Below are 24,816 nucleotides of genomic sequence, written 5' to 3'. Positions count from 1 at the left end.
CATAGGCTGCTATTGAAATTTAAGAAGAAGAAAATGTCGAAGTTCGCCTCCAAATATCTCATTTGGCAGGCCATCTGCTCTTGTGGACTGAGGAGTGAGCCTTTCATGACAAAGGGCACAGTAAATGGCGAGATCAACCAATCTGAGTGCCTCGAGAAGCGCCTTTTACCGTTCTTGCAGCAGCACGACGAAGCTCCGCTATTTTGGCCAGATTTGGCATCATGCTACTATTCTGAAAGTGTCCTGGAGTGCTATGAGGCCAATTCTGTCCATTTTGTTCTAAAGGACATGAATCCGCCAAACTGTCCGGAGCTGCTCCCGGTGGAGAAGTACTGGGTAATGATGAAGCGGGAACTTCGGAAGAGCAAGAAGACAGTCAAAGACGACAAGGACATGTTAAGAAAATGGAAAAAAACTGAGAAACTGGTAACGGATGACACTGTAAAGACTTTGATGGAGGGCATCAAGCGAAAATGCGTTCAATTTTACACTCAAGGCTCCATCGATTAACTTTTCCTTTGATTTTTGAAGTAAATATATGTATAAAACTACCCTAAAATTTTGGTTTGATTTTAAACATTATAAGAAAATTGGCATGACATTTTCGGTGTCGCAATAATTTCGTGTTCGCCCTTTAGAGCGGATGAGAACAAAACATCTTGAGATCGTCTGCGAAGGATAGGCGTGGAATCTTCAGAACTAGATGAACGTCGTTGAAGTAAAGCAGAAACATCAGCGGTCCCAAGTGACTTTCCCGAGGGGTACTCCTGACGTAGAAGTAAATGTGGGTGCCTGACAATCGTCACTTAGGAACTGCTTGCAGTGAGCCTGAAGAGGTTCCATAATCATCAGCTCGAACAACTTCGAGACAGCACTGGTTGAAGTAATTTCCCGGTCATTATTGACGTCTCGCTTATTACCCTTTTTATGGACTGGGAATATGTTCGCGGACTTCCAGCAGGATGAAAAGTACTAAGGGGAAGCCATCGGGTCCCAGATTGAAAGACGATTTTAGCCGAGAACAAGCTCTGGTAATCATCGTTCCATTGACATTCGATAGCGCTTAGAGTTTGGCTCACAACCGGAACTTGACTAACAGCGACTATGGTCCGGTAGATAGCATATAAAACCATATTTTAGGGACCATCCATTAATGACGTAGCATTTTATGGGGGAGGGGGGAGTTTTGTATTTTGTGATGATGTGTGACGACATCAGGGGTAGAGGATCATGCCATGCTAGGTAGCTTTTTTAGAGGAGAATAGGGTTTGACCTGATGTCACGACAATCACACCCGTTTTATCTAACTAACATCGTTTTTTTATTTTTTGCCGTGACAAGGAGGGGAGGGTTACCGTCAAGCTACGTAATTACCTGGAGGTATTTAAAGGTTTGTGACGAAATGCTACGATAGAGGACGGAGGTGGTAAAAATCACTCAAAAAATGCTACGTCATTTATGGATGACCCTTAGTGTATTTATGGGCTGTAGAGACAGTTTTATGGTATTTCAATGGTTGTGAACTTGGCTACGTATATCATATTTATGATCTTTTCAAAGCACTGTCTGGTGTTTAAACCTACGAGAATTTACTCGGGTTGAGCCGTGTCAAATTAGCTATAAAAAATTGAAAAAAAATAAGGAAATGAATAAAAATGAAAAAGAAAATAAGAAAGTAATTAATTTAAAAAAATAAGGAAATAAAAAAATAATTAGAAAATAGAAAGAATATCATAAAATATGAAAATAAAAAAGCAAATAAAACAAACATAATAATGTACGAAAACAACGAAATGACAAAAAATAATATAAGAAATTGAAAAGTAAAGAAGAAAGGAATAAAATAGAACAGAAAACTAAGAAAATTTGAAAATCCTAAAATAAAAATTAAGGAAGAAAATACATGCAAGAAATTAAAAAAAAACTAACTTACCTTTGTATTACGGACATACGAAAACAAAGAAAAGAGATACGAAAATAAAACGACCGAAAATAACAAAACAAACTACTAAAGTTTCAAAATTTGAGAAATCTGAAAAATAAGACCATAATAGATACACTCAGGTTTTTTTCTACGCAAGGGAACCGCGTTATCTGGAAAACTCGCATAAAAAGGCTCGGTAAATACGGGTGAAAAACAATTGCAAAAAAGCTTTGAGGAATTTGTAAATTGGGAAGGATCATAAAGTTCTAATTTTAAAATATTTCGACTTGTAACTTTGTAGTTTCAAATTGCTTAATTTTTTGATATTATATTTTCTATGTTCTTCAATTTTACCTTTTTCATATAGAAAAGTTATGTTCGTTTGAATTTTTCGATTTTTCTACTGTTTGGAATTTATTTAAATAAATTTTTTCATTGCATTTTAAGCTTCTTGGGTTTTTGATTTTTTAATTATTTTTAATCTTCATTAATTATTTTAAAATTTCACAAATTTCCAAGTTTATTATATTCTTTGTTGTTAATGTAATGTATGTAATTTTTTTAAAATTTTTTGTTCATTTTATTTCATTAACTTTTATAAAAAAAATTTTCTTCTCCAGAATTTTGTTCGTGATTTTAAGTATTTTAAATTTTTATGTATCAATTGTCAGATTATTTTTAAATCTTTGATTTTTAAGTTTTCCTGAATTTTTTGATTTATTATATACCTCTAATTATTATTAATTTTTCTATTTTTTAATGCTTTGATCTTTAAAATTGTGTAGCTTCTTCTTTTTTGACTTTTGTAATTTTAATCTCCCAAATTTTCTTATTTTTTTTTGAATTTCCCAAATGTTTTGTCGTTGAATTTTAAATTTTTTTTAAGCTAAATTTTAAAATTTTGAATTTTTAGAATATTTTGACTATTTGAATAAATTTCTATTTTTTGCTTTATTTTTAAAATATTTCTTGTTTAAACCTTCTAAATTTCTTTAATTTTTTCAATGCTTAAATATATTATTTCTTTGTTGAGATTTTTTGAATAATTCGTTTTTCTTAAATTTTTTTAATCCCTGCAATTTTTTTCGAATATATTGTGGCTTTAGCGATACAGTGAAGACTCGTTTTTGTCAGCGACTTGGTATGTTTTAGACTGACAAAATAAGGACATTGGCAAAATCGGGGCAAACTTTTTTCTTTTTTAATAAACCGCGGCTCGAATTTATTCTTCTTTAATCCCTAGCCATAGCCCCATCGCTCTTTCTGATAATTTAGTACAAATTTCCCTTCCAGTGCCAAATTTAAAATAGTAATGCTTATTTTAAAATTTTTTGCATTCTTAAGACAAAAATGCTCAAGAAAGGATTCGCTCGAGTTTGACTTGGTTCATCTACTCGAGTCCCTCGAGACCGGATGTTCTCGAATGGCTGAAAAAAAAACCACGCCCGAAAGGCTGACAAAATTGGAGGCAGAAAAAATCGTAGGTTGATAAAATATGGTCTTTACTGTATCTTGTAATTTCTGAAACTTCAAGTTCTTTTGATTTTTTTGAATTTAAATTTAGAAAATTCAAAGCATTTGAAAAATTTAAAAAATTGCAGAATCGCATAAAAACCAAAAAAAATCTGTCTTCATTTTCATGATTTATTTTAAATTTGTATGATTTTTAAACTTGTGAATTTTTTAGAATTATTAATTGTAGTTTTTTTTGCCATTTCTTAAATTTTCTGAATAATTTGATAATTTTCATATTTGATTTTTTTTTAAAAATTAATATATTGCATTTTCCTTAAATTTTTCATGAATTTTGTTAATGCTATATTTTCTATCCTCTTGAATTTTACCTTTTTCATATAGAAAAGTTATATTCGTTTGAATTTTTCGATTTTTCTAATGTTTGAAATTTATTAAAATAATTTTTTTATTGTATTTTAAGCTTCTTGGGTTTTCGAATTTTTAATTATTTTTAAACTTTATGAATTATTCTAAAATTTCACAAATTTCTAAATTTGTTGAAGTTTTGTAACTTATTGATTTTGTGAATATTCTTTGTAGTTAATCTGATGTATGTAATTTTTTTTAAATTTTTTGTTTATTTTATTTCATTAACTTTTATAAAGTTTTTTTTGTTCTCCAGAATTTTGTTCTTGATTTTTAAGTATTTTAAATTTGTATGTATCAATTGTCAGATTATTTTTAAATCCTTCATTTTTAAGAATTCCTGAATTTTTTGATTTATTTTATACTTTTAATTATTATTAATTATTCTATTTTTTAATGCTTTGATCTTTAAGATTGTGTAGTTTCTTCTTTTTTTACTTTTGTAATTTTAATCTCCCAAATGTTTTGAAATTTTTTTGAGTTTGAGGCAGAAAAAATCGTAGGTTGATAAAATAGTGTCTTTACTGTATTTTGTTATTTCTGACACTTCAAGTTCTTTGATTTTTTTGATTTTTTTGAATTTAAATTTAGAAAATCCAAAGCATTTGAAAAATTTAAAAAATTGCAGAATCGTATAAAAACCAAAAAAAAATATTTCTGTCTTCATTTTCATGATTTATTTAAAATTTGTATAATTTTTGAACTTGTGAATTTTTTTAGAATTATTAATTTTAGTTTTTTTGCCATTTCTTAAATTTTCTGAATAATTTGATAATTTTCATGTTTGATTTAAAAAAAATTGTAATATTTTGCACATTCCTTAAATTTTTCATGAAATTAATTTTTTTCTGAAATTAGATTGTTTTAATGCCTTCTTTTTAATTCCTGGAAAAGTTTTATTATGGGGTTTGAAATTTTTCGAATATTTCAATTGTTTTGATTTTCGATTAGATTTTTTTATTATTCCTGTTTGATTTTTTTAATATTATCGCCCGTTTAAATTAGTTTTGTATAATTTTATTTCATTTCGACTATTTGTTTTTAAATTTTTAATCGCCTCAAATTTCTTAAAAAATTCTGAATTTCCTAGACTTTTTTTCAATTTTTGTTTTTTTCTCGAGCATTTTTTTTTAATTTTTAATTTCTAAATAATTTTCCAAATTCTAGTTCCTTTTAAAAATTTTCAGAATTGGCTGATGTTTTGATCGTTTGAATTCTTTTAAATATTTTGAATTAAAGCATTATTTAATTTTTGCTTTATTTGTTAGATTTCGTTTTATAATTTTGATCTTGGTGAAATTTTCAATTCCATGAACATTTTGCAAATTTTATTTAGTTTTATTGATTTTCTCATTTTGTATTCTTGTTATTTTTCAAATTTCCTAATTTTTATTTTTAATTTTAATGTTTTTCTTGAAGGCTTTGCAATTATTTTTGATCCTTTATTTTTTTAAATTTTTTCATAATTTGCATATTTCATATTTTTTTTAATTTCTTGACCTTATGTTAATCAAATAGAATTCCTGAAAAGTTCAAGAGGTTTCTTAAATTGATTACATTTTTTCAAATCTCTAATTTAAATCTCTCTTCAAGTTTTTAATTTTTTTGAAATTTTCATATCTTAGATATTTTATTCGATCAATATTTTTGAATTTCTTGAATTATTTAAATTAATATTTGTTTTATTCTTTGGATGTTCAGATTATTCTGAATTTCTAAGAAAATTTAAGTTTTTTTCCATTTTTAAAGTTTTTTTTGTAATATTCGAACTATGAATATTTTAACATTCTTGAATTTTTTTATTTTGCATTTTATAATTTTTTAATTTTCTAATTTCGAGAATTTAGATGCGCTATTTCGGATCTGTATTTTTTATTTCAAATCCCAAATTTGAGCCTTTAATGTCAGATGCAACATTTTTACGCCCTCAACGAAAAAAAATGGATGAACCAATTTGTGCCTAAGGGCTCAACGCCTAACTTACAAAAGTTGGATTTGAACGTTTTGGGTTTCACTCGTCAGTAACTGACACCAACTTACTATCAGTTAGGCGAAAAGCTTCAAGTAAGAGTTCGTTTCGTCAGTAAACCAGAGCTTCTGTGCCTGACTAATCGAATCCAGTTACTTTAGGCATTTACATATATTGTGGGAACTGTTTGGATTTAGTGTCTAACTGACAGCAAGTTGGTGTCAATTACTGACGAGTGGAACCCGAAACATTCAAATCCAACTTTTAGGAACCAGATTTCAGATTTTCATTATTTGTCTTATTTGGGGTCTCATTTAAAAGCTTCAGATTTCAAAATTGCCAATTTCTGAACTTCTCATTAACTGAAGTACGTGCAATGAAACAATTTTCATTAAACTCCAATTCAATATGTGCCCTCACATGGTCAACGAGTACTTCACATTTCGTCCAACCTCGGATCAATAATTACAGGCCGGCCGTCCAATCGGAAAATTTAAATAACCAATTAGTCCCACCCTTCCCAACTCTTACCCGCCGGCCAAACACCGTGGCTAATTTAACAACCTTCGAGGAGGGAGCGAGAGAGAGAGAGAGAAATAGTCGATTGGTTGGTTTACAACAGCCATTTGGGCGAAATTCCCCACCAAAAGCTATCCTGATAACCTTCTGGGCGCTGACTGGGCCTGCTCTTGTCACAGCTGGCTGGTTGGGCTTTGTTCGAGAGTCATAATTAATAGCTATCGATGGTTGTTGGGAGATGCTGGTAATGATCATTGTTATTATCTACAGATCGATAGAGGGGGGGGGGGCGCTTTATGGTGGCGACTCACATCCGGATGGACCTGTGTCTGTTTTTATTGTGAGTCAATAAGCGAGTGTTGTGGATTGTTAAAATATATTTAGGTGAAATCTGTTGGACAGTTGGAAAATCAGATTAGTATTTTCAAATTTTGCTATCGTATACAACCGGTTTAACTCACAATCCACAACCACACAATTGAAGCACCGTGCGATCATCCGCGCACTGAAAATTCAATTATCCTGTGCCATTAACTTTCACGACTAACGCCACTTGATTGCGGCTGCCATCTGCAAACCACATCCGCGTTAATACAATAAACAATCAACCCATTTTGTTTTGTTATTACAGAGTTCCTCCAAACGCACCTGAAGAACGTCCTGGCCTCTCATCAGCAACAGCAACCGGAATATGTGACCATGTCCAGTTTGGCCGGTACGGACCAAGCGGTAGATGCGGCCGCCATTGTTAACCGAAATCAACAACAACAACAACAACAAATGCAGCAGCTTCCACCAACATATCAGCAAAGTTCACCTTTCTACTCCAGTTCCAGTGGGAAAGGGTCGACCATTTCGTCTACGGCACTCGGAAGCAGTACGTTTCGCGGCTGCGGCGCTGGAGGTAGGTTTGATTTCGATTTTAACAAAGTTTGGTAAAAGTATGTCACTCATGTTGTCTGTGTCGGTTGGGCATCAGTTGGAATGGTTAGGAATAGTGGGGTGGTTGACGTAAATGCGCTGGGTTGTTACTATAATCGATTTTGAATGAACAACTTGCTCGCTCGGATAGAAGTTATGGATCTTCATATACCCGCATTCTAGTTATGATGAAGCGAACCTCATCAGACACCATCTGCATCAATAATAATTTCATGAATAACTGAACAACGAAAGCTGTAGAAAATCGATGCTGGGTGGGGCATCTATTTGCTACCACTCATTCATCGTGTGTATAATGGGGGGAAAATCTTGACATATCTAGCTGGTTAAGCCATAGACAAACAGAAGTGGTAAACGACGAGCACTTTTTTAGTTGAAATGAATATGTTGTTGCTGATAGAAATAGCCACTGCTGGTCACCATGAAAGGAAATAATTGCCGCTCATAGAAGCAAGGTGGGAGTTTATTTGCTATCCTTGTCCATCAATCGTCGATGACATTGAGAGTACCACCACCGCTATTCCTCCTTTGAATTTATAATGCATCCAACAAAGTGTTCTCCGGTGCAACTATTTACACAGCACGAAGCATCGTTGGTTACAGTGAAGCTCGCTTTGATCAGCGTCTGATGGTGAAATCTGATTAAATTTATATTTGATGACGAGGTTGCAGCTGGTTCGAATTTCTCTGTTTGGTAAAAGGTGCGCGGGGGATGCAGAAGTTTCAGAACACTTTCGTTCATCGTACATCTTCGGAACTGAATTGGATTTTTTTTCTCGCTGATCGGTGAAGTCTTTTATCATCCGATACCAATCAATCGAGTTGAGAGGGTTTTGCTCTTTACTGGTGAAGCTAATTCTGTTTGTTGTGTAGTTACACCAGTCGTCATTAGAAAAGCATTTATATTGGTGAATTTTTATACTCAATTTATGGCATACTCAATGTGATACGAGATCTCAAATAATCACATGACGTTCATAAGTGCCACCAGGGCAATGTATAATTCAGGGTATTTGATTGTTATTTGCTACATCTACAAAACGCCTGCCAGATCAGATTTTTTAACGCATTTGATCCGAACTATGGGGCCAACCGCAATACATCGCACCTCGTACTTATATTCAGTATTCAGTATTTCATCTGTACGTCAGCTCTATTTTTTCTTTATTATTCAATCTATTTCCTTTTTTCGATTTGTTTTATTCTATTTTAGATATTTGTTTTCTTTTCTCCTTTAAAATTTCATTTTTACGATAACTTCGTTAATTATTTGAGCTCTATTTTTCGTCTCTTTTTATTTATTACTTTTTACCTCATTTTTGTTCTACTCTAGTTCATTTTGCCGCACTCTTATGTCTAATTTTATTGCTTTACATTATCAATATAACTTGGCTCTATTTTGCCTTCATTTTTTATCCAATGTTTTTTCTCTTTATGTTTCTCTATTTCTGCTCTAGATTTCTCTTAATCGTACTTTTTACCTTTGCTTTTCCGAAATCTTTCTCCCCCTCTATTCTTAATTAAGTTATGCTTTCTTTTTTTTATTTTACTTCTACTATGTATTCTTTTTAATTTCTCTTCTTATTTCCTCTATAGTATTTTTCTATTTCTTATCTATTTTTTCTCAATTTTGCTCACCATTTTCCAAATTTTCTTGTTTATTTCAAAATTTTCTATTATGGCACAATTTTGCGTCATGCTTGCTATACTTGTCAAAGCTGTCTTTTGTTTCGTTTATCCTTTATAATGATTATTCGTATATAAATTCTCGCGAATTTTATTGAATGATTTTTTCATTTTCAGTTTTTCGTTTTTTTGGTTATTATTCTTCTTCCTATTTTGGATTTTTTCCTTTATTTTTAGTTCCATTTTTGACCAAATTTTTCATTTATTTTTCTGTTTTATTATTTTTTTCAAAGTTTGTTTTACATCTACTTAGTTTAAAAATCAACTCTTAGTTTTAGGACATTTCTCCAATTAACCTTTTTTATTTATTGATATCTTGCTATATTTGCTCTATTTTTATTCACTATTTGGTTTATATTTATCTCAAATTATAAATAATTACAAGCTAATATACAAACACGCTTTTATAATAAATTGTTTTTATCAAGATCAGTGTATCACATTTCATAGGAAATTCTCAGAGAGACACAGAAATAGGGTTTTCTTTAATTTATTATTTATTTATTATTTATTATTTATTATTTATTATTTATTATTTATTATTTATTATTTATTATTTATTATTTATTATTTATTATTTATTATTTATTATTTATTATTTATTATTTATTATTTATTATTTATTATTTATTTGTCGAGGTTGTAGGGCGAAGGAAAAAGGCCGTTTTGACAGCGTAATGATTTTAATTAGCTTCAAAATTTGGTGGGCTATTCCTTTTCTCCGCCCTAGATAGCGGTTAGCTTCGTCCGCGAGCTTCTAGCACAGTTAACTCACTTCTATCTAATTCTATACTTTACTCCTAACCTCGCTTTCACTCTTTACTATCTTTACTTTTCTTCACTTTAATACTTAAATTTTCAATTTGTTTAATTTTCAGCGCTTTGCTAGTTCAGTCCTGTTCTCGTTCACGGCTAATGTGGAATAGACCGATTACGAGAACACGCGGTCTTGCCGTTGACAGTTCGGTGACGTATCTCCACTGTCATCAAATGACGTCTGTCACCCACTGACGCGGCGCTTTACTGTTGTGTTGCTTTTGAAGCGGACGCGTTGCATTTGCTAGGCAGTGTTGCCAGCTCGACGGTTTCTGCGTTGACATTATTATTTATTATTTATTATTTATTATTTATTATTTATTATTTATTATTTATTATTTATTATTTATTATTTATCATTTTTTATTCATTATTAATTATTTAATATTTATTAGGAGAACCCGGGGCTATTCGGACCTACCTAAGCAAATCGCCCTTTTGGGTGGATAGATATAAAGAAAGATTACCACTCAAAGGTCGTTATTGTTAGCTTGAAACCTCAGCTACATTTTGGTGCTATAAAACTCCATTTGCACCACTCCGTAGCAGCGCTAGGTGACGATTTGCAAAACTACGCTTTTGCATCCTTTTGCTAAGTAGGGGTAGTTCGGACCTTCCTACAAGGCAAATCAGTCATTTTTTCAATTGAATTATGTTTACCAATGAAATATTTATTAGAGAAACTCCTTAAGAAGCAAAAAAAATCACAGCTGTTGATTGGCGCATCATGTATTTTCTTTGCTGTGACGTGTGCAATGGTTCGCGTAGCCGCAAGCCGCTGAACGGTGGTTGATGGAGTAGGGGGTCCGAATAGCTCTGTATGCTCATTTCGCACAAAACTGATGGGCGTCTTGAAAATATCTGTGATTTCACCCAAACAAAAATAATTCCATGAAATAGGAGCCTTACGCCTTTCGAAAACACTTACCTGTTATTTTTTCTACCTTTTATTTGCTACTTTAATAACGGTTTTACAAATGAAATGATTTTTTTTTGAGGATGGCAAAAAATGAAACACGTTGTATCTCCTTTCTAAAAAAACCCGAAGAATTAGATTCAGCTGTCAAAACTAATGGTTCAGAATAGCGTTTCCACGAATATGTACGATAGTCAGAAAGTCTTACGATTTTCTGAAAAATCAAGGGGGTTCGAATTAGCCCCACGGTCTTAATAGCCCCGGGTCCCCCTATTTATTATTTATTTTTTATTATTCATTATTTATTATTTATTTTTTATTTTTTATTATTTATTATTTATTATTTATTATTTATTATTTATTATTTATTATTTATTATTTATTATTTATTATTTATTATTTATTATTTATTATTTATTATTTATTGACTTCATTTGCATTTTGTTTTTTGGTCATTTGTAATCTGTTTGGTATTCTGAGACATTTTTAGTTTTGTTTTTGCCTTTTTACTCTTTCTTGCTATTTTGAAGTTTTGAACTATTCTGTTCATTTGATCTTTTTTTGATTCATGTACTTTTGCAATTTGGCCATTTTTCGTTTTTTTTGGGTCTCTGGACCTTTTGAATTTTTGTTTTTTTGTGTTGTTTTGTCCTATATTTGCTTTTTCAACTTTTTAGTGTTTTTGGCTTATCCACTATTTTTGCTAATTGATTTGGCCTTCTTTGACATTTTTGTCGTTTTGGCCTTTTAAGGCTTTTTCGTATTTTCTGTTTGTAACTTTTTTTATTGTTTTATTATTTTGTTCGTTTTGTCTTTTTTTCTTCTTCATATTTTTTGCATTTTTACTATATGGACCTTTTCTCTTTTTTGGCATTGCTTTTTTGCATTATTGCCACTTTCTTCGTTAATGGCATTTTTTTCGTATTTTTGTTCGGTTCTTTTTTTATTTTTTCCATTGCTGTTCTTAACCTTTTAAGGTTATTTTAGATTTTTTTTTCTTGTTGTCATTTTGACACGGCCGTAAATATTTTGTGTTTTCGTAATATGTAAACGTAATAAACCCATAACAATGGTACTACGTCTGTCCGCCAGGCTCTATTGACACGTAGCAACCACGGACCCCCGATAACTTTTTTCTTGGCGGTGATGAATTCGTTGCGCAGTCCACCGTGATTGGTGGAGGCAGTCTGTTTGCCTTGTCTTTCATTCTCATATATGATGCAGTGTTGCATGTTGTTAGCGGGCTAAACTAGTAAGTATTATCAATCCACAGTTTCTAACGTGGTGTAGCTGTATGTATGTCACTTTTATCAGCTGTCCAACCTTATTTACTGTAGATCTAAGGCGAGTATGCTTAAGTCAATCTAAACTGTGTTTTCCTGTAGTACAGGCACTTTTAATTTCTGCGTTTGGTTCATCTCACTGCGCAACCAGTGTCAACGCTACAGTACTGTTCGTGCACTGGATAAAGAACAAAGTAATAGATCAAATTGATTGTTGGTTTGTCAGGTATAGCTATAGCAGAACGAATTTTTGCTTCTGTTCTGTAGGAGAAATTAAGGTAGACTCATAGTGTCATTGTGGTTATTTTGCAGTCTACGGCATGTTTGTCATTTATTGTAATTTCTAGTTTTTGCTTACTTTTGTAGCCTTTTTAATAATTGCTATTCTGGCCTTCAATTGTGTTTTAACCCTTTTTCGGCCTTGTTGGATTTTTTGTCCGGTCTTTTCCGTTTTTAGGTTTTTTTTGACGTCAGTATATTTTTCATTAGCATTATTTTTGGCCACCAAATCTGAGTGCCAGAACAAAGAAAATATACTGCCAAGTGTCAGCAATCAACAGGTTGGTTTTTGAAGCTCAGCTGTTTACTGCATTTTGAAGAAAAACCACGAGCTTTATCACATACTTGACCGAGCACTAAAATATACAGCGAAACAACTCGAAAAAAGATATCACTTTGCTGCCGTGCACTTCACCGTAAACACTTTGCTAATGGAAAGTTCATAATTTTGGATGATGAACCGTACGCACCATAAATTAAGTGGAAAGGACAACGTTGAAGCAACACCACACGACATTAAATATGCCGCGAAAAATCAGCATCCGTCCAAATAGAATTACTTTTTGACGCCGTAATGTTTTAAATAGAAATGCGTGTCGGTTTGTATCATTCATCGCTCGCCTGCCAAACGAGCAACATCAAGGCTATGACGTACGTTCCGTACAATAAGTGGTTAAACACCAACTAACGGTTAACTATGTTCGAATTTACACTCGTTTCTTTGCTGTGTACAAAGCTTATCACGCGCGTGATTTGAAACCGACGAGTATAGTAATGCTATGGTATGGTTCGAGCCGTGTACACTTGATGCTTTGTAAAATGAAGTTGGTAGGGTGGGGTTGGAATATCAAGACGAAACTTTTCCCACCGAAATACGTGTATTTTTCAAGCAAATCGCTGTTAGAACTATTCAAATCTTACCTCTAGAATAGACCATTACTACAGAATAAATAAAATGTCCGAATACTAAGTGCCAAATGTTTTCATATTTGATTTAATGTGTCCTTAATTTGTTCTAAGCCTATAGTTGCATTCTATCAGGAACGCTGTATTAATATTGTCGTGTGGAAGTTAGACTTAGACATAATGTTTTATTTTGCGTTAACGGGTACCTGGATCATAATCAGAATACTGTGTGTGTAGAAATGTTGACTGGGTGCTTCAACAGCGTCTATTGAATTGTTTATATAGTGATAAGGAGAAATGAGAGACGTCACATTTTAGACAAGGGTACACTTCTTTCGGACATTCTCAAAACTGTTCGCGAGCTTTTCTATTTTTTTTACCAAATTTTCCCACAAACTCAAAAATGTTTGTGCATTTCGTTTCATTACACAGATCAGGCTATTGTATATATAGATTTAGTAATCAGACTGTTCACCGAAATGAGTACCATATTTGCAGATGCTGCTAAGGAAAATGTTATCTACTGCAAATAGCACCAATATAAATAGTCAAAAACATCGCTTGCTGCTAAGATGCCAACAAAATCTAATCGATAAAAACTGCACCTAGTACCTCCAATTCAACAACCAGAACCTCGAGCAAGGAATAATAATCGTAATAAAAAAGTGAGCATGATTACTGCACTGTGAGCATTGAAACAGTGGTAGCTGAAATGATATTAACGTGAGCATTGACTCGGAGGGTGTCATACTAATTGACCCCTTTATGTAGTAGGAGAAGCAACCGAGAAAGAGGATCTTCCTACGTAATGACAAACTGCCTATATTGATTTCAACGAACACGAACGAATTTTAGTTGTTTTTATCTTTATTTATTGGTAAGCGAAATAAATTAAAGAGCTGAACCTGATAAGCAAACGTTCGCGCAATCAAGCACGTCAATATACAGACGCTCGTGTCCTTTGCAATAATACTAACCTAGTCACAAACACAAACATGCATTCGTGATCGTAGTTCGCGCATAGATCCAAATCTGCAGTTGAACTATTTCGCAAAAAAAACGCATATACGAGACAAGTCTCAAGACAGACTCTAGCGAAATGGAGAAACTGACTCTCTTTCAGCATCTGAACCGTAAGCTGTAAATTAAACATCAGGATCACGGTCCACGCAAGCATTCGAAAGTCCATGCCAATATGCAAATGACCACACGGCTACACCAGCTAATTTATAGACGCGAAGTTACCACGCTAACACGCGAAACGCCACGCGATCAAACACGTTAAAATACTAACAAACGCTCGAGCCCTTCTCGAACAAACCTGGTCGCACCAGTCATTTTGATGTTCGTCTTGGTTCTGCGTTGCCATTACACACAACCTCGGCACTAGCATCCTATAAAACGAATGAAAAAAATCAAAACAAAACAAAAATTCTGTTTTGAAGCGCGTCTCGTCTACCAAGACCAGCGATTGCTTGAAACTCAAACCTCAATTATTTTAAAATGGGGTTGGTTTCCAAAAGTGTCTTCCATGATCACGATTGCCGAAACATTATTCAACCGATAATCTTTTTTTAATCTATTGTTTATAAATAATGTTGTTAGCATTTGAACAATTTCTGTCTACGCATTAATTTTTATTTTGCAGATAAGATTGAATAAATATTTTTGAGCTTTAATTTACACGAGAATATGCAATCAGTCACGCTCGGAAGCCCCTACCTTTGGTTTTGGTAGCCTAGGTCCACGCCTTCAGCCTTTTTCTCGAAAAAAAAACAAACTCATTAACACTACAAGTCTCAGGACACCATGGCGGGATACTCTAGTAAAATGGGGGAACTCACTACCTTCACTTCCTTACATACAAAATCGCGGTTCAGCCGAACATTGAAAAGACCACACGAATATACAAGCGGTTATACTAACGAATTACATACCATACAAACGCTCGATCCCTAAACGATAGTACAACTATGATTTTTCTTCCCAGTTTCACCCTTTTTCACAAATTTTTGCTACCATGTGAATGCGGACTCGTGGTTACCAAGGCAAAAAATTAGAGCAGTTCGTTTTCGCTTTCTCGTCAGCAAACCAGTGCACCTGCGTTTGCTACCCGAGACATCACACGAGAGCAGACTGTTGTCTTAGGCGTTACGTTGTGTGAACCGATTGAATTTACCGTTTAACTGGCACCAAGTTAGTGTCAGCTACTGACGAGATAATTTCGAAACACCAAAATGTGTCGTTTCTAATTTTGATAATTTTTGTTTTTCATCAATTTTGTAAAATTTTCATTAATTTTTTCTTCAATCGTTCAAAGACAAACCAATCCCGTGTGCAACTATTTTCAATGTTTTGAAGCATCGTCGTGATGCCAAAAATCCTGAATTGGAAAATAAATGCGATCGCCCACTAAAAACTAAGTGGCAGAACAAAGAAATATGTGCTGCCAAGTGCCAAAAATAATGTTGGACAATCAACAAGTTGTGTATTCCCAGCGCAACTGTCCACTGCACTTTGAAGATCGTAAATTTAAGCGAGTACCAAAATATACAACGAAACGACGCGAAAAAATACCGATTTGCTGCCGTACACTTCACCGTAAACACAAAGATTGGAAAATTCATCATTTTGGATGAATTGTACTTTACATTTTCGCACTACGGCTATTACAGGAATTTTCAATTCCATGTTTTGTTTTCCAATGGCGACAGGTTATAATGAGGACGTTGGGTTGTCGTTTTCAACTTCGACAGCGGTGACTACTTTAAAACGACCCAAAATGGATTCACGTTGGTGCTGCTGCTGCTTTCAATTGTTCTTTTCGGATAAAATTATGACAACAGCCATATTGTAAATCCGTTTGCTTTGTCATTTGCTTTTTCGCCGTAAGCTTACGCTTACTAAAATTTCCTTTATCCAGTTCCATCATATTAGAAATGCTGTATTAATATCGTTTGGAAGTTAGGCATAGACAAAGTTTTATTTTGCGTTAGCGGGTTCCTGGAACATAATCAAGCTCGCCGTGTAAACAAACGATGACAAAATCGAGGTACGTTTACACGATCCGGGTAGTTAAAGAGCGTCTGTTGAATAATTTACGTCGCCGCGCGGAGAAGTGGGGGAAGCCTCATTTTAGACATGGACACACCTCTTCCGGTCATCCCTAATACTGTCCATGTGATGACAATGTGGTTTGCCTAGTGCTTCCTACATACCCCTACAAAATTAAATATTTCTCTCCATTTTGTATGTATGTATGTATCGATTTTGTAATCAGGCTGTACCCAGAAATGAATATCATACGCACAGATGCTGCTAAGAAGTGGATTGCGGCTCAGATACCAACCAGAGCAAATCAATAAAGACTGCATCTAGTACCTCCAAATCAATAATCAGCACCTCGAGCAAGCAATATTAATTGTAACCAAAAAGCTAGCATTTTCTATTTATTTATTTGGTAAACGAAATAGATTAAAGAGTTGAACAGTTTAGAAGCTGACGTTTCATGTACTCCTTTGAAATAAAAGTCTTATATACTTTAACATTTCTTGGTATTTTAAAACTAAATTTGAATAAACCTTGGGATTCGGGTCTCGATGATTGTGTGACTTCTAGGTGCAGTTTTCTTAGTATTCTGAGATGCAAATACCGAGCCCTATTCCTAATATCGAAACACCATATTTCAGAAGCATTGAGTCTTTCCATTTCAGTGGCATATAAATAAACGTAGGTGGCGCTTCTGCAGATTACGGGAAGGCGTTTGAGTTGGTAATTTTTTTGTTGTTGCTATTTTAATATCACAAAAGAAACCACTAACCCATGGAATCATCAAGTACATTGGTCAAATTCGACGAGCTCTTCGGTAACAACTTGAAACTTTTAATTATGGAGATACCAGAATTTTATATTTATTTATTTATTTTTCAGACTTTTTTACTTCGAGTATCAGATTTAGATTCAAAATTATGGCCAACGCTTGCTACGATGGACGATCAAAGCTGCATCATGGCCGCCTTTCATTCAACAATGTTTAGTTTCAGACCATGTTTCTAATGTGAAGAAATAGCCAATACCCAAAAAATGTATCTGATCTGGCAGGCGATTTGTGCTTGAGCCAAAATAATTTGCCATACCTGATACAGTTTAACGGGTGCATCTACCAGCAAATGTTCCACCTCAAGGGACAATTTTCATTGGAAATAGCACATCACTCAAGGGAACAGGATCAATATCCGATTTCATGTCAGCTTCCTCTTTCCAGAATATACTGAAGATGGTTCGACTAAGTAAACTTTATGGCATTAAGGCCTCAGAGCATTTGTAAACTTCTGTGGCTTGGCCAAGGAATGACACACCTCTTTCGAAATACTTTCCAAGGACAGAAACAGAGAACACCATTAAGGTGTCAAACTATTACACTCTGTTGTACCACGTGTGTGATTCAAGGATTTGCAGGCCAAAGTGTGCACTTTCGACAGAACTCACAAGACCAACTGCCAAGGTGTGCGGGTGGCTGTGGCGGCTGCTAATGGACCATATTTCTAATATGATGGGAAAAGATCTTACCCAAAAGCGGGAAAGTTTACCTCCCACCTCTCCGTCGCCAGTTTAAGTGGAGAATTTATTAGACACAACATCTCGTGTTTGTCGTGGCGCTGCACAAAACTGGAAATCGGGAAGTTTTTCACTTGGCATTAGAAGCGAGCATGACAGCAACCGCAAAGCTCTTGCCTAGTAAGTTTGGTGCCAAAGTTGCATCAGCAGCATGCCGCAACGGGGAATTATCCGGAGGAATGTGTCGGTCGTAAATCGCCTCTGGAAAAGGGGGTGGAAAGTTTGAAGGGAGGTTAACGAATAAGATCACAGGATTTAATAGGGGAAGAGTCTCTGTTTTTCTTTCTTGTTATTAGTTTGTCGGTCGACCACAAAACTTGGCTCGGATCTGAGTTGGAATTAGTGAAACTTAGTTTTCAGTACTTGTCCCAGTACCGCATCTAGATTGAAGCCTCTTTAAGAATAATCAGCAACCACCCGTATAGAAACCACAGATGCATGGATGAGTCGGTTTACTAATGAAATTCTATGCTCGAACGAACCGATAGGTTCCGGACGGCAAAAATCGTAAGGATTTCCTGTGAATGCGGTCATCTCTTGCTTCTATCCTGCTTCCTTTGGTCGGGTTTCTCGTTGCTGCAACCGCCACAAACACAATCCTACGAAGAAGCTCTGTCTCTATCTCTCTTGAAAATTTCGGTTACATGGTCGAATGAATCCATTAAAATTTCAAACCGGGTCTATCTTTTTCTTCCATCAGAACGAAGCTCGGAGCTGGGTGTCGGTCAGCTGATGCTGCCTCTACTGCGGACGGCTACCAACAACAACAGCAGCAACAGCACAAGCAGCAGCACGACGACAACGACGACGACGGCCGACGCCGGTTGTGACCAGGGATACGGAAGCGAACGCTCCCCAGAGGATGAACTTCCACCGCCACTGCTTCTGATGCACGAAGCTCAGTACAATGAGATACTGGCTTCCTCCCAACAGCAGCCGGTCAGTGCCATCGAACCGAACGATTTGCAGCGCTACTGGAACTACGAAAAGGCTGCCGCCAGTCTGATTGCCAGTTCCGAGTACAGCTTCATCACCAAAGGTAAGTTTCCGGTAGCAAAAAATTACTGTCCAATTGTTAATTTAAATCTCGAAGAATGTGATTTTTTTCTAAAACAAAAGTCAATTGCTACTTTGATGATTGTTTGAAATGTCTCGTACAGACATGTGCAAGGTTCAAGGCAACTATGATCTGGTTGTAGAGCAAAATTTATGCATAAAAGTTTCAGTAGCCTCAGGTAACTCGATTTTCACCCTTGGAGACGAACAACTTTTCGACATCCGACACGGCCCCCGGTCATCCGACCACCGTCTGTTTTACCTGGTCCATCCAACCAACCGACCGACAGCACACTGCAAGCCAAACAATTACACCTGAATTGCGAAAACCAGCCTCGAGCCCTCTTGACCACGTGTCGTAGCAAATGTTTGTCCTCTTGTGGACATTCCTAAGCTCACTAACTATAAACCCGGACCCGGACCCCCCCGGAGCGAGTGGTGGTGACGAGATTGTAACAACATAATGGAACCAATTCAGCAGTCGTCCCCTCGGACGACAGCAGCAGACGACACAATATTTGACAAGGATGCGCCTGTCTGTCCATCTTTCACCCGTCCCTCTCACCGTCTACTATCCCTTTTTCCTGTTCCAAGCAACGTGACGTGACAGGTAACTGATGACAATTTTAAACGAACATGGTCCCACTTTTGGTTTACCCCGTCCTCTACAAAGTTTTCCGAAACCGGCGGCGGCTAGCGGAGTCGTAGTGAAGCGCCACACAAGGATCTATCATAGCTCATGTGTCCGCATGTAAGCAGAGCAGGGGAATTGAACTAGAGGAAGGTTAAGTTCCGCAATGGGATGTAGGACAAAGTTAGTGGTTCGTAGCCCGGAGATTCATTTCACTGGTAGATAGATCTGGACAGGCGGAAAATTCGCACCAGTTTACCTTTTCCACCCTTCCGAGCCAGGAGAAAATACACGTACACACAGACAGACATAGTCGGGTAATCATGAGTGAAGAGCCTTTTCTGTTCCGGTCTGGAGTGGTCTGCTGCTGCTGCTTCCATACAAGGGTATAATAATCGTCTCTCTCTGTACGCAGTCGAGGCCCCTAGGCTTTTTCATGCTTCAGAAAAGTTTGCAACATAATAGTTTGAGCCGGGAGCTATGTTGAAGCTGGAGCATTGTGAGGCAGTCAATTGAACTGAACTGATAGGAGCAGGGAGGAATTTGACGTTTTGACCTTGCTGAAAGGATCAGTTAGCTGCGTAAGCGGCACTCTGGGGAATGATTTTTTTAGAAAAGCAGATTTATTTTGATGAAAATTTGCTAGAAATGTATTAACTCCGGTCCTTCGGATAGGAGAGGGGCTCGTCTTTTTATTTATATCCGCTTAAGCGGATTTGGTGCGTAAGCGGATTGTTTATATTTCCGGCAGTCGGCTGCCCAGAGCAGTTATTACATTCATATAACGAAATTGGTACAATTACTAAAAACTTTCCCCTTCCCATAACATGGGATGATGCATAAGACTTATCGGCCTCTAGTAGCAATATGTAGCGGTCTTATATTTCTTCCATCATCCTCGGAAGATTGATCAACTTTTAAACGTGGTCGCAACGCTATTGATTATCAAGCAGCGATCAACACTGACAGTTATGTTCTTGCTTATTATCGATTTTTTAAGGCTAAAAACTAAATATTTTCTTTTTAAGGCTAAAAACTAAATATTTTCTAAAAATCTAGCATTCTAAAAATATTAATTTCATGACTTTTTCTGTCTCTTTGTTTTGTTGTCTTTTTTCTTTCCATGTTATTCCTTTTTCTACATTGCCTTTTCCTTTTTCTTCTTTTATTTCCATGTTTTGATTTGTCTAAATATTATTTAATTTCGCTAGATTTCTGCTTTCTGTTTCTCTTTCTTTTGGTAATTCTTTTATTCCTTGGTATTTTCTGCTAATCTGTTTTGCTTTGTGTTTTTTTTTTGTTTTCACTTCCTTTATTTCAACCTTGCTTTTCTTTCCAATCATCAATTTTTCATTTTATTTTTCTTATTTTGTCCTCTTTCATCTCTCTCGGTCATATAAAACAAAAGCAGAAAGAATATACACGACCAGGAGTCCATGATTGGAATTCTGATTTGTTTTTTGTCTTTATTTTTTACTTGTTTCCACATTTTTATTGTTCATTTCCTGTTTAGATATATCAATTCCTCATTTTCTTTCGTCTCTTTTGTTTCCTTGATTTTCTTCTTTTTTGTTTCTTTTTTCCTTTTCGGTTTCGTCTGAACTGTTGACTTCTTTTGCATTTCCATAATCCATTTCCATTTTTTCAGTTCCATAAGTTTTTTCTGTTGTTCTTGTTCCTTTTAGAGTTTTTTATTGCTTGCTCATTATATCTTTTCGACATTTTAGCTACGTTAAATAGTTCTGACCCCATATTCCTTATATTCTGTTTTCGTTCCTATTTCTTTTTTTCTTGTTTCTTCTTTTATCCTTCTTCATCTTTCATCTTCTTACTTTTTCATTTGTATCTTTTCGATCGACAAGGTTTTTAAATATTCCTTTACTTTTTACAATGTTTCTTTCTTTGTTTTTTTTTCATCGATTATTACTTCTATGTTCTTTGCTTTTTTTCTTCATTTTTTTTATTTTTCTTCTATGTTATCATTTTGTCATATTTTTCTTTCCTTTCATTTGTTGTTTATCCTTTGTTGTTTTCTTTCATCTCTCTTCTAAAGAAAAAAACCAAAGCATGTGAATTAGCATTTTGTTTTTTTCTGTTTTTTGCATTTAAATATGCATTTATTTTCTCATTTTTCTATTAGTTTTTTATTTTTTATTTCTCTTTACTTACTCTTTAATTTTTTTTTTAATATTTGATGTACGCTGTTTTTCTTTTTGGCTTATGTGCATTTTTCCACCTTTTATTTTATCTTTTCTCCTTTTCGCCTTTTTTATTTTTCTGTTCAATTATTTTCGTTCTTTCTGTTATTCTCCTTTTTTTTTCTTGTCTTAGTTTTAAATAGATAAAAATAATAGAAATAACAAAAACCTGAAAAATGCCTAGTGGAATTAGGGTAAATTTATTTATTCTTTTCACTATTTTTCCTTTGGGTATTTTTCTTTTTTCTATTTGTATCGTTTTTCACTTTTTCTTTTGTTCTTCTTATTCTCCACTTTTTTTCTTTTTTCTCGTTTTCGCTTTTCTTTAATTCATTTTTCCTTTTTTTCATTTTGTTCTCTTCCTTTGTTTGCGATTTTCTTGTTTTGTTTTCTGTTCCTTTTTTTTTGTTTCTTATAGATTATATTTCATTTATTCAGAATATATCAATTTCTCACTTTTTATCTACTTGGTTCTTTTGATTTTCTCATGTTTCTTTGTATGCTGTAATTACCTCTGATTATTTTTATCGCTTTCATTTATTCTTCCTGTTTTTATTCTCCTTCTGTTTCATAGTTTTTCTTTTTCTTATTTCCTTTTCACTTTTTTAACTATTATCTTTTCTTTTTCCTTTTCCCATCGTCTGTAATTTTTGATTCTTTCTCCTCGCCGTCTTTCTGTTTTTATTTTTTATTTATCATTTATGTATTCATTTATTTAATCACAAAGCTTTTTTTTCTTTCCCAATTTCGGTTTTCCCTTTTTTGTCTTTTATTTTTCCTTTTAGATTTCATCTTCTTGCTTTTTAATTTTTGATTTTTTTTTTCACAAATGATTTTTTTTAAATAATTTGCATTCTTGCAATTTTTCTTTCCATTTGTTTTTTGTTTGATATTTTTTTATTATTTTTAGTTTCTTCTTTATACCATTTTAATTCCAGGTTTTTTGTCTTTTGCATTTTAATTTGTCACTGATTTCATTTATTTTTACATTCTTTTATAATATGATACTTTTTTATCGTCTTTCAGAGAAAACCCAAACAAAAATGGTCTACAGCGGTAGCGATATTGTTTTATGTCTTTCACTTTCATTTCATGATATTTTGCGCTTGTATTTTTTTTCATTTAATCCTTTTTTCATTTTTTTGTCAATTTTTTTTGCCTGTTTCTTTTTTTCTCATTGTTTTTTCCATTCTTATTTTTATTCTTTTTTCTTCATCTCTATGCCTAATCAATTTTTATTTTTGATATTCATATTTTTCGCTATCTAATCTTTCTCTTCCTATGTTTCCCTGCTTTGTTTATGTACTTCTTCCCTCATTCTTTTCCATGGTTTTGGTTTTTTCTTCTATTATTAATTTTTTTCTTTTTTCTATTTTTTGCTCGATCTTCCTGTTTTTCTCCTTTTCGCTTTATTCTTTTTCTATGTTTTCATTTTCTATATAATATATTCACTTTGATTGTATTGACGCTATTACCATATGATTACCGTTTGTGACAAATCGTTATGCTTCAGGCTTTCTTATTTTTTATTTTTCATTTCTATTCTTTTTTTTGCTTTCTTTTTTACCTTTTTTGTTATTTTCTTAAATGTTGTCTTTTGTCGTCCTTTTTTATGATTTTTGGTTAAATAGAGCCATTTTTCTGTTTTGTGTCTCCTTATTTCATTTTCCTTTCTTATTTCAGTTTTCTTCCATTTTTTTTCTTCCTCTCTTATAGTTGATTTTTTTCTTTCTGGTGTGTGATTTTTTGTTTTTTCTTTTTGTTTTCTCTGTGCTTGGCAGTGAGCCCTGATTTGAAACTCTTTAAACCTTGGAGGTCAGGACTCCCCGAAATACCAGATAATCTTAAGCAGCCCAATGGCGCGTGCTCCAGGTGGCGGATGGAAGCTAAGGAAGCTGAGTTTTTTAATGCTGAACGTTACATGCTTCAGTTTAAAAAAAATGTTTTGGGAACCCTTGTTTTGATAACAAAATATTCTCCTGCTGCCTGTTTGGGGGTGAGGTGGGAAGCATAAGGGTGATCAATTCAGCTGATCTGACTGACAGTGAGAACCTTGGAATGGTGATGCGATGGCATGCAGTGGGAAGCACAGATGCCCCAACAAATAAATCAGCCTATTTCATTATCACTCTTGTTTATTGCTTGAACAAATCTGTTATGGATGCAAATTCCACTACTAACACACACAACAATGCTCAACAATCAACAATATTTTTAAGAATTTTCCAATCGGCACGAACAGCATCACAAGCACACGCGACCAACATGTTAACATACAAACGTTTGAGCTTTTCTCGATTATCCTCGTTTCCTTATGTCCGCGATCTCGTAAACATGAAAACACTCCGTTGATAAAGTGAACATTATAACGACATTCAATTAGCTAGAGATTACTGGGTAGGGTAAAGTATAGGGGGACAAGTCTGTCTTTTTTTTTTTTTTCTTTTTCTTTGCCAAGAGACATGCTGGTGAACTTGACTGATTCGTAGTTATGCTGCCTAAGCTCGACCCTCATCAGCAGAAGACAAAAGTTAAGCCCGTAAGGTTCTAATGACCCTGTTCTAATGACCCTGTCACTTCTAGTTTTCCTACCTGTATACTTCACATCCTTACTATGGCTCTAAGTTTTCATAACTTTCCCTACGCAGTAATCTCCAGCTAATTGAATGTCGTTAAAATGTAAAAAAGAAAATGTGACTACATAGTCGAAATAAAAAAGAAAAAAGATAAAGTGAACGTTTTAGTACTTACACATAAACAAACGCGGGCTTATTCGTTAACCTACAAATGTCTACCTTCGCACGATAACGAATGGGCATGAACGGAAGTCCCTTCTCTCGGTCCTACCCTAGTAACAATTGAGGTTTCATAACACCCTTGAAGCCCTTCTTAAAACTTAGAATGCACTTGTAGTGTGCTATAAAACCAGAATTGCTACTTGGGGAGTAGCCTAGGTCCATGTCTTCAGTTGAACCAATGCAAAAAACAGGGCCCTCATAGCCACTGGGCAACATCTTCCATGGCGACATGGCCGGGAACTCTGTTCTAGAATCTGAATCGCACACAGAAAATTAAATATGATTTTCACGGTCCGCGTGATCATTCAAGAACATACGCGAATATACACACGGTTACAAAATTGAATTTATACACGCGAAGTTGTATACACGCTAGCACACGCGACATATCAACG

The 24,816-nt window shown here is 34.5% G+C and overlaps 1 protein-coding gene across 2 annotated transcripts in view; it reads left to right on the top strand.

Moving 5' to 3' along the window:
- Window positions 1-24,816, top strand: part of LOC131688988 (uncharacterized) — a 134,753-nt gene that overhangs the window by 89,337 nt on the left and 20,600 nt on the right. For both annotated transcript variants that reach the window (XM_058973701.1, XM_058973710.1), the window contains 2 exons: window positions 6,925-7,197; window positions 18,439-18,777. In XM_058973701.1, the coding sequence (XP_058829684.1) occupies window positions 6,925-7,197; window positions 18,439-18,777 (612 nt within the window). The remainder of the gene's footprint in view (window positions 1-6,924; window positions 7,198-18,438; window positions 18,778-24,816) is intronic.

The sequence above is a fragment of the Topomyia yanbarensis genome, chromosome 1 (assembly GCF_030247195.1).
Source record: "Topomyia yanbarensis strain Yona2022 chromosome 1, ASM3024719v1, whole genome shotgun sequence".
NCBI classification, from domain to species: domain Eukaryota; kingdom Metazoa; phylum Arthropoda; class Insecta; order Diptera; family Culicidae; genus Topomyia; species Topomyia yanbarensis.
Note: the sequence above shows the minus strand (reverse complement) of the source record. Positions and strands in the feature narration are given on the sequence as shown.